Consider the following 14045-nt stretch of genomic DNA (forward strand, 5'->3'; position numbering starts at 1 on the left):
TCGCGCAGCCGGAGGCAGCTCAGTTTCCGACGATACGGCGATAGCAGAGGCGTTGAGAGATTTTTACGCAGACTTTCATACTGGCGATTCTCTTGATATTCACCAAAGTGCTGAGTATATAGCACAGACCCAATTACCCACCCTGAACAAATCTCAGGCCATTTTATGGGATAGGCCTATACAAAAGGAGGAAGTCATCTCAGCAATTTCTCGCCTCAAACTAAGCAAGTCACCCGGCTCTTATGGTTATATGACCGCCTTCTACAAGTCATTCTGCTGCCAGTTGACTCCCATCCTGACGGGCCTTTTTAACACCTTCGAAAAAACCGGTGCCATCCTGGGGGAAATGCTGGAAGTAGCGGTAGTGGTAATTCCGAAACATGCGAAGGACAAGCCGGAGTGCAGTGTGTACAGACCTTTATCTCTACTGAATGTAGATATTAAATTGTATACCAGCATCCTAGCAGCCCGCCTGGCACCAAATATGACCCAACTCATAGAACCCGATCAAGCCAGCTTTGTCCCACAGAGGTAGACTAGCAATAACACCAAACGCATCCTCCACTTGATAGAGAAGGTATCCTGTACCCAGGGCGAATACATGCTTCTGTCCATTGATGCGGAGAAGGCCTTCAATAGGGTGCACTGGCCCTATCTTGAGATGGTATTGATGGCCGGTGGTTTTGGCGAGAAGTTACGAACTCGAGTTTTAAATTGCTACCGCCTCCCTATGGCTACAGTCTGAGTTAATAGCCACACGTCCTCTCGCTACCCGATTGGCAGGGGCACAAGGCAGGGATGCTCTCTGTCACTCCTCCTTTTCACGCTCTATATGGAGCCGCTGGTGCTACGAGTTCGAAAGCATCCCTTCATAACCGGGATTACATTCGGTCGGGATGTCCACACCATTAGCTTGTACACAGACGATATTCTGCTTTCCCTATCAGAATCAATTACATCCCTGCGTGCCCTATTCATTGAGTTAGACAGCTTCGCCCGTGGATCAGGGTTTAAAATTAACTGGGGCAAATCCGTGGCTTTGGATGTTTCCCTCTCCCCGCACACCCATACCTTTCTCCAGGAGGAACATCTGGGTGAATGGGCAACTACTACGACACCCTACTTAGGTATCCAATTGAGCCCCACCATCCAAGCTACGACTGTAGCTAACTACTCTGCTCTCCGCGCTCGCATCCGCTCAGAATTGAATAGGTGAAAACATTGCACGATGATCTGCTTAGGCAGGATTGCGGTTATCAAAATGACTATCCTCCCCCAAATTCTATATCTTTTTCAGACTCTTCCTCTCCGTCCCCCACTTGGCTCGATCCAACAGACCCAGGCGGATCTATTGCTTTTCATCTGGCACGGCCGTAAACCCCACTTCCGACACCAAGTTGCAGTGCTCCTGCCAAGGTAGGGGGGGTAGGAGTACCAGACATCCAGTTATACTACCATGCCGCCCAGCTTTGCTATATAGTGGAATGGCATCGGTTAAAGTCCGAGAAACATTGGCTATTCCAAGATCAGGCACTTGCAAGTCGACCACTGCAGGGTATCCCATTTCTCTGTAAATCTCACCGCCCCCCCAACCTGTATGCCTCATTGTTTACGAGCACTCTCATGGATTTGTGGGACCGAACCAATATGTCCGCACAGCTGACCACCTATCCATCTCCTCTCATGCCACTCTTTCACTATCCGGACTTTCGGCCCGGTATGGAGGCTCGGGCCTTTGAGGCTTGGTGCTCTTCCCCCTGCAGGTCCCTAGATCACCTCTTTGATTTGGCCGGCGTTCTCACCTTTCCGCAGCTCAAAGAACACTATGATATCCCGGAAACGAAAAGTTTGCCATACTTACAGATCCGACACTTGGTGTTACATCCACAAGTCAAACCACATGTGCAGCGTATGCAGACCCCTTAGGAGAAATGGTTGGTGACACGCACTTCCGATAAAAAAACTGATTTCTGACCTCTATAGAATGCTTTAAGCCAACATCACTAGCACGTACAATGCAGGTCGGGCCCGCTGGGAAAGGGATTTAGGTAGAACTCTGAACCATGAGGAATGGGGAAATATATACCATAGGGCAAGACACTCTGCCTATCACATGGGCCTTACAGAAACTTTGACCAAGATTATCACCTATTGGTATTGCACGCAGAAACGCCTACACCGCTTTGACCCCCGACGAAGTGACCTATGTTGGAGGGGATGTGGGGAGCTGAGTACTTTGGAACACGTGTTATGGAGCTGCTCCTGCATACAATCATACTAGGCCCAAGTGATTGATGAAATCGACCTACACTTTGAGACACAGCTTCCAAGATTCCCCTCCTATATTCTCTTAGGTCTCCCTAACACATTGACATACCCGCTCAAATCCAGAAGAGGGCGACAGATCACTATTGCTCTGGGATCGGCAGTACAGAATATCCTAGTACATTGGTGCTCCACCCAACTCCCCACGCACACTGGCTGGCTCCAGAGACTCTGGCAGATGCTGGGCATGGAGAAACTCACGCTCACATTGGCCGGTAGGGGGTCAGAATTTCCAGAGCTGACGCTGCTGGTGTCTGAATTCAGGGAGTTAACATGTCCTCGATACTTGCGCCTGCTTCGCCTTCCCGACACAAAGATACCGAGCTGCCCTTCCAAGACAGCTTGCAAGGAGGGCCATTGAGTACCACACTGCATTCTCTTTTTGCACTCTTTTCCCCTCTTACCTCCCTTCATGGTTTCTTTAGTTCAAGGTGGACGAGGGATGGGTGGGATGGGTGAGGTTGGGCGGCGGGGTGGGTTAGGTTGGATAGAGGATGGGGGTTTGGTTCCCTGTTTCTCCCTGTCCCGGTTTGTTCGAAGGACCCGCTCCATGCTTATTACCTATGGTAACGACGCAACGCGGCATTATTGTCTTTTTGCATGACATCGCGGGGCTGAGGGTCACTGTTTCTTATTTGTGCTGAAATTAATAAAAAAGATTTAAACCATAAAGTGTAAAGCCAACTTATGCTTCACATTGGTGCTGCTGGTATGTTTCTAAAGTTTTCTAATTGTAGCACTGTGCTGTGTTAGTAAAATGCAGCACTACGACTGAAATAATCCTCTACCTTCCCTTTAAAGTACATATCAGTCGCAGGAAAAAGAGACTGTTTTCTTGGAAACTGTGCACAGCGAGTGAACGGCACTGGCCTCATTAACCCTTTCGCTGCTGATGACGAGCTCAGCTCGTCATCACCCACGGGTGTCGTGTGCTGATGACGAGCTGAGCTCGTCATGAAGAAGGGGAATCTGAATATTTCAGCACAGCGCAAAAATCCCCGCAGCAGCCATGTGGTTAAAACTTTAGCAACTTGTTTTATGAGTGCAATGGGAGAGGATTGCAGAAGATCAACTCTATCTCTTGCTGCATTTTCTGTGTCTATGGGCCTGAATTGTGATGACTCCCTTAAAGGGACAGAAATATCTAGACGTCAGTCTCAGGTGACTACTGCCTGTTTCAAGAGTGATGTCATCTACCCCTGATAAGGCGAGACAGAGCACCATGAACTCCTTTCGTTTTTTGGATAGCTATTGTTGACTCAGCGGGGCGGTAACTTTGCAAGGGATTGTGACTACATTAATAGTAGCTCGGTTTTAGTGCATTTCTTGTGAACCCTAGGCAGATAAATTCCTCATAGTGACCTAACATATGTTACCTAACAACATTTCTCTGCAAAAAAAGGCCGCTAGCCACTTTACATACCTGCATGGTTCTTTTTTATTAAACTAAAAGTTTTTCAAATCCCAGGGCTTTCAACAATAAGAACTGTGACTCTGGGGCCTTATACTGAATCCCCTAAAATCATTGGTCTTATCTGTTACCTCAACTTATTTGAGCAGTATTTTTCACAGAACGTATGGGACATCATGAACCTCAAATCTGTAAACAATTGCTAAATCTCACACTGTTTTATACTTTTAAAGTTCTTTATGTTATATCATACTACATATTTCTGTATAGTGCATTGATGGCAGGTTCTGTGGCCTCTTGGTGATGTACCTTCTGGATTCAGCTTTTTTCATGAAAAAAGTCTTGCTAACTTTGAAAACATAATATAATGAATGAAGTGAAGAATACAATATGTATATGCCGAAGATTCCAGTATTCCCACTATTAATACCTAAGTCAGTTGGAAAATCTGGAAAATTTTCGGGGACAATGTTAATGAGGTGCTTAAATTAGGTATGGCCTGTTTCAGAACAAACACAAACTAAAATGTATTGTGCCTTTATTGGTTCCTTTTTACATTTACAGCAACAGGTAAATGCAACATTATTTTATCCTGTTGTAAATTATACTCTGGTAATTTGAAATGTAATTCCTCTCTTTTCGGAGAGGAATTGGCATTGGTTTCGAGGACTTAAGCTGAACACTTTGCGTGGGTGTCATGTTGTCACATTTTCTGCTCCACTCAAATTTGAAAGTAAAAACAGAAACAAATTCAACATTCAAAAGCAACAGTGTAAATCAAAAACAGTAAAAACGTAGCAAAACTACAGCTTTTACTTCACATTTTTATACTCCATATTATTATTTTATCACCCAAATCCACAAGTGCTTTTCCCACATTTATAGAAAGTAAAGACCCATATTCATTATTTTGGGGTGCAAGACAGCACAAGAACTAAAGTTGATGCACTGCATTTCACAAGTGGGCCAAAAGGGCAATGCTTATTAAACATGGTCTGCTACTACAGTCACCCCATGCGATGGTGCACTATAAAGGCTGCCTTGTTTAGTTTAAAAAAAAACAGCCTCATATCTTGGTTCCTAAGTGTGTGCACTCTATCTAGCACAGGACTAGTATTGGAAGCATACCATTCTAGCAAAAAACATGTCTATGTCTCAACAAACGCTGAAGCATCGTACACATTGGATATGCGCTGTGCACTCCACACAGCTGCAATGTGTGGGTTGTTTAGAGAAATTAAAGCATTACCCCTTTGAAACACCTGCTGCAAGGAGGCATTATTTTGTAATGTAAACCCTGGTCTGCCTATCATAGTAGATCAGGTTTTCCGTAGAAAGATAATGGGTGTTTTCACTGATGCACCCATGTTATATCCCTGTAATGCCCCCTGATGCAAAGTGATACAAATCAGCCCAAATGCTATTTGAGCTGAGAAATTAAGACATTTTCAGTGAAAAATTACTTTTGTACTGGAAAGGTTACACCCTTGAAAGTCTTTGTACGCCTTTGCGGCAATGCAAATCTTTAATAAATCTGGGCTATCGTTTGTAAAGTCTAGATTTATATTTCAAAAGTTTTTGACAAGTGGATGAATCAGGTCCCTCATCTTCCTTTTATTCTGAAGACACAAACATCTGCTGGAAGTGACAAAAGGAAAGGAAAGTGCAAGTATATGAACTTGTAGTCTAAAGGTCTGATATTTCACAGTTGTCTGCCCATAACAAATATGTGATACTTACATCTTCACCAGCCTTGCCTGCTGGACCATCTGGACCACGAGGACCAGGTGGACCCTGAAAAGATAACCATGATCAGAAATCAAATAGAACAGCCTAAAAGAAAAACTAGTTTTTAACCAAGCGTTATGCATTTTTGTGGAAGACTAACTATTTACATCCTGATGTGAGTACAGAAAAGTGGAAAATACAAATAAAGAAAACACTTCCAATGCATAATGTGATTTAATATTTTTAAATCAAATAACTGATACTTGGGATACTTTGCCAAATTCTTCAATGCTGCTATCCACAAGCTATAAAAAAAATGCACTTGCAAGCTCACACTGATATCTACTCAATATGATGGGCCTCTCATTTCTCCCCTGACTGAACTCACCTTCTCATGACATCACAACTAAAAGTGTACTCAGGAAGTCACAAGATCCAGAAAGGATGATATCACCATGCCACTTAGCCACACAGAAATTGAGAGAGAACTTGCTTATTCCTGATTTTAGTGAAAACTAACTAGGGGGGACATGTTCCTTCCTTCCAAGAAACGTCTTATGGGCATTTTATACTGAAGCTTAGTATAAGAGCGGCATCTCTATGTCACAAAACATCTGGCTCTCCCATGATTAGATGAAGAACAGCATCCATTGAAGAAAATATCTTAACTTATTGGCTCAGTGTCCCACAAAATGGATCAAATTAAGGGTGCAAGCTGTGTTACGATTCTGATCCTGCCTCATTCTCAGAAGAAGCGAGGGGCATATTATCAAGACAGACGATGAAATGATCGCCGTTTTAGTGGCAGAAAACTGCCGCTAAAACAGTGATAATGGGCTTTATAATATGCTCTATGGAATTCCAATTGAAGCCCATGTTAGATGTGAAGGACATCTAGCATGGGCTTCAATTGAAATTCCATAGAGCATATTATCAAGCCCATTATCGCCGTTTTAGCGACAGTTTTCTGCTGCTAAAACAGCGATAACTTTATCGCCTGTCTTGATAATATGCCCCTAAATGTTTTGGCAGCTCAAATAAGGAAACCAGGAACTAGGTACTATTTCACATATCCTAGTAAGTTATAAGGTGTTTGTTGGACATGGCCCTCTCTACAGGGTCACCCCCCCAACTTTATGCCTGTTTCTGTCCATTTTTTACAAAACGCATTTTTGTTGGCCTTAGGACTCACTCGCCAAAAACATGGTTAGATTGGTTTATACCCCATTGACATAATTACTTATAAGTCCCTTGTAGGGTGGCATTCCATATAACCAGGACCTGTAAATTAAATATTTTTTGTGGGCCTGCAGAACTTATTGTGCTACCCACTTAAGTAGTACCATAAAACATGCCCCAGGCCCGCCACTGCAGCCATATTGCAATTTAAAATCCATTTCGACTTGGCATTTAAACCCCCTCACCATGCCTTAGACTTCCCTTTTATTACCTATGCCTCACCCCTAAGGTAGGCCATAAATAGCCACAGGGCAGGGTGCAGTATAGTTAAAATGTGCTAGTAGTTTTACATTTAATAAGTTGTCAATTGGAAACAGGTAGATATTTCATTTTTAATGTCTTTGGAATTGTAGTGAAATACCCTATTTAATGGTGAAGTTGGGTTTTTTATTACAATTTTAAAAATGCCACTTATGGAAAGTTGGCATTTTTCTGCCCAAAGTCCTTTTCTGCCTGTAGCCTGGCCTGGGTCACATGGCTGGGTGTAAATGACAGTTAGACTTTGTGAATTCCTCCCAGACAGTCCCACAGAAGGGGGATTAGGGGTGCCTGAGTGGGACATCTTCTGGCAGGATGAGGGCTGGTCTGAGTGAAGCTCCACTTGCAGCTGAATAGCCTGTGCTCTGCCTTCACACAGAGGGCTTAACAGTCTCACATTGTTACTGCAGCCAACTTGGAGCCAGGGTGGGGGGAGGGGTCAGAAAATTCCATGCACTTCAAAGCCGATGTCTGGAAGCTTCTCCCACTTTCCAGTATCAGGGCACTAGAGCATTAAAGTAGGACCTTGGACACCAACCCTTCAGTACACCTCTGGAGCTGTAGATACTCTGCCAGGTAGATCTACTACGCTACTGGAAGGACTGCCACTCTGCTGTACTGCTGCTCTGAAGGACTGCTGTCCTGCTGGATTGCTGCCCTGAGGTCCTGCTGCTCTACTACCCTCTTCCTGGGTAAAAGGACTAGGGGCCAGATGTAGGTGGCCATTTACCGGCCGGTAACGGCTGATTTCGGCCGTTACCGACCGGTAAATGGGTTTTTGGGATGTAGGGGGCCAATTTTACCGAATCTGTAAATTTACCGAATCGGTAAATTTACCGAGTCTGTAAAATACCGTATCGGTATTTTTACCGATTCTGTAACTTCTAGATGTAGGTGGGACTCTTCTGAGTCCCAAAGGCCTTTCAGATTCGGTATTTTACCACCCAATCCAATTGGGTGGTAAAATACTGAATCCAGGTGTGCATGCACATGTGTGCATGCACACCTATGCCATGTGACAGACAAACATGCCCTTAGGGCATGTCTGTGTGCCACATGGCACACATGCCTGTATTTGGGGTGCTAGAGTGTGTCAAAGTGACACCCCCTTTACCCTTGCTGGAATCGGTATTTACCGAATCGGTAAATACCGATTCAGTAATGCCCATTGATGCCCATAGGAATCAATGGGCATTACAAAATCGGTATTTACAAAATTGGTAAATACCGAATCTTAACGATTCGGTATTTACTGATTCTGTAATACCTACATCCCCCCCCTCTATTTTATCACTTCTTAAATACCTAATCGGTAAAATTCGGTATTGAAGAAGTGGTAAAATAAAATTACCTACATCTAGGCCTGGATCTTTAACTGTCCCAGGACTTGCAAATTGACTCATAATGGCTAGTTTTCTGGCCTCCTGTTCAGAGTCCAGGGACACAAAAGTCTACCTCCATCTTGAACTTACACCTGGGCCCAGCCTGAGTGAGTCCTGACCCTCCCAGTGTTACCCAACTTGTCCTGGACCCTTGGAAGTGATGCCCAGATAGCCAAAATCTAAAATCTAAACACCTCTGCTGCTCCCAAAGGGCGAAATTCCGATGAAGGAACCTTCAGACTTGATTTGCATTGCATAATCCTCCATATAACAAAATGCCTAGACCAATCTTGCAACAGAATAAAAAATATATACTGCTGTGAATGTTGTGCAGGAACTGTAAGGAGATGAAAATAAACCAGAAAGTTTACATTAACTTACCATTCCACCTGGATCTCCATGCTCACCTGGTGGACCTGGTGGACCAACAGGACCCTAAAAGAAATGGCATTTGAAGTAATTTAGGCTTCATTACCAATTTTGTGGTTTAAGATTAATTGTTTCAATTGTCAACATCCATATTAGAGCTACATAAGTTAGACACAATATAGCAACACACATGCATTTCCTCAATTCATATTGCTTTACATAAATAAATTCAGTTTAATGTATGATTTATCTTTGCCTATTATTTAGTTCTATGTTTGGTCATATTAGTAAGATATAAAATCCAATTTTAAAAAGAATGTCCTAAACATAGTACCTAGACATGCACGTTTCTTCTTGATTTGCAGTGCAAATCTACTCACCTATTTGCTTATTCAAGGCCTTATTCTTTACAACTAATGTCCGTTCTCCTCGCGTTGAAAGCTTAGTAGTCAACAGCTCAGCTGTTGTTTATCACGTTTGCTCTAATGCATCCTGCCTCCATCTTGTCTTTACTTAACAAGTGACATGGCTCTAGACTAAAATACTTTAGCCTAGGCAGTGTGAGTAGTAGACATCAGACAGGTTGAATGAAAGCTTCCACCACTTCCACTTTTGATCAAATGGAATCCTTCTATAGTAAACATTCCTAGGCACAGGGTGCTCTAAGGATCAATCCACACCAATTTACATATTCAAAGGTATTTTCAACCAGCAAACCTGCTGTTATAGATCACCACCATGCACTACATACCACACACAACTGCCCCAGGGTATTGCGTGAAGGCCCACCTAGCACAAAAGCTATTGTCAGATTCAACATTCATGTCTATCTATCTATCTATCTATCTATCTATCTATCTATCTATCTATCTATCTATCTATCTATCTATCTATCTATCTCTCTATCTATCTATGGATTTAAGTATTTCTCTGACTATGTGTTTACCTGCATTAGTATATAATGCCTAGTTGTTGAGGTCTATGGCCTTCAGAGGTCCTGTTTTCGAAGAGTTGCTGAACTATAAAAGATGTGGCAAAGTTCCCAACAAGTTTCAAAGGGTTGCAAAGTTTCAGAAATTTGTTGAAAAGGTTAGGAAGTCACTTTAAACAACAAAACAAGAATCTTGGCATGGCCAATCTGTCCACCCTCCGAAGAAAAGAGCTGAGGAAGCAGTACAGGGACTGAAGGAAACTTATCTACGGGAATCTCTGTGGCTTTCCTGAAGATGGCGCTCAGTACGCCGAAACGCGCATAGAGAAAATAAAATCTTTTATCACTGAGCCACTATGTAACAATTTGTGAAAATGTTTATATGTGTTTGTCTCTGTATTTAGTTGTGAAAATGTCTGTATGATTTCTATACTAATTTGTATTTTATATTTGTCTGTTTTTGTGCATCTTTATATATTGTCACAACTTTCGTAGTATGTTACATTGTCTTAAATTTCGTTATGTGTATGTCTGCCACAATTAATATATTTTTTTTTAACATGGAATTTTATTAATAATATGAAGGTTTTAACTTGAACTTGTAGAACACTGAGTCTATGGTAGTATCTATGTGTTCTGTATAGGTATGTATTAGTGATATGACCTACTACTTCCTAAGGGTGTTGTTTTTCAGATTTGTACTTCTCCAGTTCTGCATAGAACGAACAAGGACAGTCACTCCAACAGAGGTCAAATTATAAAGTCCAACAAACTGCATTGAATATGTTTTAATTGATAATGTTGCATGCATTATGATAATGGATTTTTGTTGAATAAATTAATAATTTGTTGATCTTGCTGTTCAAAAAATATGTATTTTATAGTAAATACAAATTGTGAGGCAGTAATAGTACAAGTTGGAAATTTGTAGAGCGGTATTGTTCAATATAAACATACAAATATGCCTTTGATCATATATTTTATTTCATTTATTTTAATTTCACACAGGTGCCTTAAGAGAAAGATGTATGCATGTTCTGTATGTTTCCATGATTGAACATTGTTGGGAAACTGACTGACTATGAGATTGATATTTCGGCTTCTCGAGATATACTCTTTACATCAATTCAGTTTGACCAGTTTCTATTTTATTGCTGCTATGTCAGCACAATGAAGGTTGCACAAAAACTAAATAGGTAATGAGTCAAAATGATGCACAAGTTGGAAGGGTTGCAAAGAAGACGTTAATGAAGAGAAATCAAGAAAAGATATAAAGAAGATGATGTTATAGAAAGACATGAAAAAAGATGATAATTCAATTGCACAACACAATAGAATAAAAAAGAAAGGTAATCAAGTCGCCGATGAGTTTTTTTTTTCTTTTTTTTTCGTGTTAACATTTCCATAACTGTGCAGATGAGGACCTCAAATGAAGAATAGAGTTGATGTTAGTGGTGGATCATGGAGAGTCACATAATTCAATTTATAGGAAAGTGAAATAAATAGATATTCCGAGAACAGAATCCAAAACAGAAGTACAGTTGCATAGTCAGTAAGTGAAGAAAGAGGAGGAAGGCTTAGTCTAATCTGTACATTATGACTTATCCTATGAGGATATAAGTGAGTTGCTCTTTTAAATGAGGATTTCGGATGTAGGCAAATATTCCTGGTTAAAGAGTGGAGTTAGGGAAAGAGGGAGGGATCAAACCCTTAGGGAAACTCTTAAGTACTCTTTGCCCTACATACCAGGGGTACCATTTACTAGGGACTTGCAGAGGTGCTAAAGTTCTTGTCAATTGTGGAACAATTGCACCGTTTCCTTGGTTTTTGGGAAAGAACACTGGCACTGAGAATCTGGTGAGCAGGAACCAAGTGCACTTCAATCAAGATTGCATCAATTACCAGGAACAAAATGGGGTGACTGTGTCAAAAAGGGGCATAATCCTACATCAATCATCTGAAGACAATGCAGGAGAGTGTTCCAAGCATGTATGGTAAAAACAAGAAAGGAATGAAATCTGGCACCTGCCAACAGGAAGAAGAGAACAAGAAGGAGAGAGATTACATAGCTCCTGTAAAATGAGACACATAGTGTTCAAAAGGAGTGCAAAATCTTGATGAAGCAACGGTTAACAGGACAACCATGGTTGATACTAGGAATTGATAAGCCATCTCCAAGCAAAGAAAAGTCAATGTTGTAAATGTTGAGAGATAAGGATCAGTCAAAATTGACTGACGAGCCACAGCACACAGCCTAAAATGGGAATAGAAGTTGAGAGCAACAATGAGCATTGACAAGCAAGTTGCCAGTTTTGAAAATTTCCTTAGAATTATTAGAAATAAATCAATTGATTTCTCAATAAGTAGAACAACTGAGAATATCATAAACTTTGCACTATACTCTTTTCACATGTTTACAATGCCGTGCAAAATTTTAGTGGTAGGTAGTTGATTGGAGGAGCACACTGTTCTATGTTGAATACAAGAACTTAAAGAGTGTGTGAGTTAAAATAAGAAACCTCTGTGACTATTGAAGCATCAAGAAAGGTACAATGGTGAGAAGGAATGGAAGAGAAATCAGAATGATTTCAGTTAACCTAGGGGTGTTAAACTTTACAGCATGAATTTGGAGTAGTAAGTTGTTCCAAAGAAGGGAGAAACCAAAAAAAATATATGACAGAATGATCAGACCAGACTACAGTACTGGAATTGAGAAAAGAAGCGTACATGGGATGAGTCAAAATGAAATCTACTGAATGACTGGCCAAATGGTTGGGGTAAGAAACTATTTTATATATACTCAACGTACAACAAGAGTTGATAACACTAGCTGAATTGAAGGTAGCATCAGAATGAAGCCCACAGATAAAATAACCAATAATGAGGGTCAGAGAGTGCACAAAAGGCAACAAAGTCAAATAGTTGAAAAACATCAGGGATTAAAAGATATGCAGGACAGGTAGCTAATAAACCTATAAACAAAACAGGGGGAGCACAGAGCTCAGCATGAGCATACGGGTCATATTAAAAGATGGAACTCCAATACATTGTTTAAAGATGATAGCTAACCTACCACCTACAGGGTCTAAACAGGAGCTGTACACAGAGTGATACATAGAAGGATTTGCTAAAGCAGAGTCAGGGGAGATGCTTCATGGTCAAGACTCAGTAATAAAGTATCAAGATGGTGCTCTATGACAAAATCATGAATATCCAAGGTATGTTTTTTGAGGAATGTGAAATAATAAGACAGCAATTGAAACATTGGGAACAATGTAAAGATATGACAAGGTCTCAGAAGAGGCATGTGAGAGTCCTAAAGAAGCATTATGATTGGAGTGTTCTTTGGGTTTTGAGCATAACTTGTGAGGACTCAATCAGGGTTCTAGAACTGACAAAGGTGTGAAGCAAGGAGTAGGTCACAGGGGTAGAAAAGTCTTGAGGCGTTAACCTGAGGATGGATGATAAAACAAGCAGCATAATGAATGCTAAATGCATCCAGTGTGCAGAAGGGGCAGACAGAATTGCCTTTGGCTGGTGCCATTAAATATAGTTGTGAGGCAAGACACATGACCCAAACAGTAGTCCACTCTGAAAAATTGCCACAGGATGGTGGCCCAGTAAATACTGTTTTGAAGGTGGTGGTGAGTACAAGATTGGGTCTAAAAACTCCACATCAATCATGTCTTACATTCATGCTATACTCAAATAAACAATAAAAGTAGCAACAATGATCTTTCAAATTTCACACCCAAAAATGGCACAACACTAAAACATCCTTTAGCAGAATAGAAATATGTGTTTTCTATATCCCAGAAAAAGGCAAAGAAAATACTGTGTATTGACAGAAGAAGACTGTTGCTCTATATCTAATGAGGATGACTTGCCTGAGTTCCTGGCACTCCAGGAGGTCCTCTTGGTCCAACTTGACCCTGTAAATAATAAGTTATGTGGTAGATGTTAGAACTAAACATAGTACAATGAAGAACATATTAGAACATATTCTTGTATCTTTAACCAGCATTGAGATATTGTTCTTTGGGCTTTAAAATATTCTCAGTGATTAAGGAGGGAGAGGGTGCAGGTCACAAAAAAGGAAAACATTTCAAAGTTCACCACAGATATTTTCTAGATGTCAACTCCCTTGTCAAAACTCAAAATGCAGAGGAGTATTTTTACCAAATGTATGGATCTCATTAGTTTGCAGACACACTCTTAATCATGCACGCTTACTCTTGCAAATTGTGTGGAGCACAAGCAATCCACAGAATTAAGAATTGCCTTAATCTACATTTGTACACTGTATTACTGCACTTGTAAAACATATTTTATAATAGAACATACTATACCATTCCTATTTATGGATGATGTGGTCCTCAGAGGACTTTTGCACATGTATTCC

General features: G+C 41.1%; 1 protein-coding gene across 2 annotated transcripts in view; it reads right to left on the reverse strand.

Annotated features, from left to right (window-relative positions):
- Nucleotides 1–14045, reverse strand: part of COL5A2 (collagen type V alpha 2 chain) — a 342059-nt gene that overhangs the window by 124050 nt on the left and 203964 nt on the right. For both annotated transcript variants that reach the window (XM_086955351.1, XM_086955352.1), the window contains 3 exons: nucleotides 13531–13575; nucleotides 8725–8778; nucleotides 5477–5530 (listed from right to left, as the gene is read on the reverse strand). In XM_086955351.1, coding sequence (XP_086811477.1) covers nucleotides 5477–5530; nucleotides 8725–8778; nucleotides 13531–13575 — 153 coding nt within the window. The remainder of the gene's footprint in view (nucleotides 1–5476; nucleotides 5531–8724; nucleotides 8779–13530; nucleotides 13576–14045) is intronic.

The sequence above is a fragment of the Lissotriton vulgaris genome, chromosome 2_1 (assembly GCF_964263255.1).
Source record: "Lissotriton vulgaris chromosome 2_1, aLisVul1.2, whole genome shotgun sequence".
NCBI lineage: Eukaryota > Metazoa > Chordata > Amphibia > Caudata > Salamandridae > Lissotriton > Lissotriton vulgaris.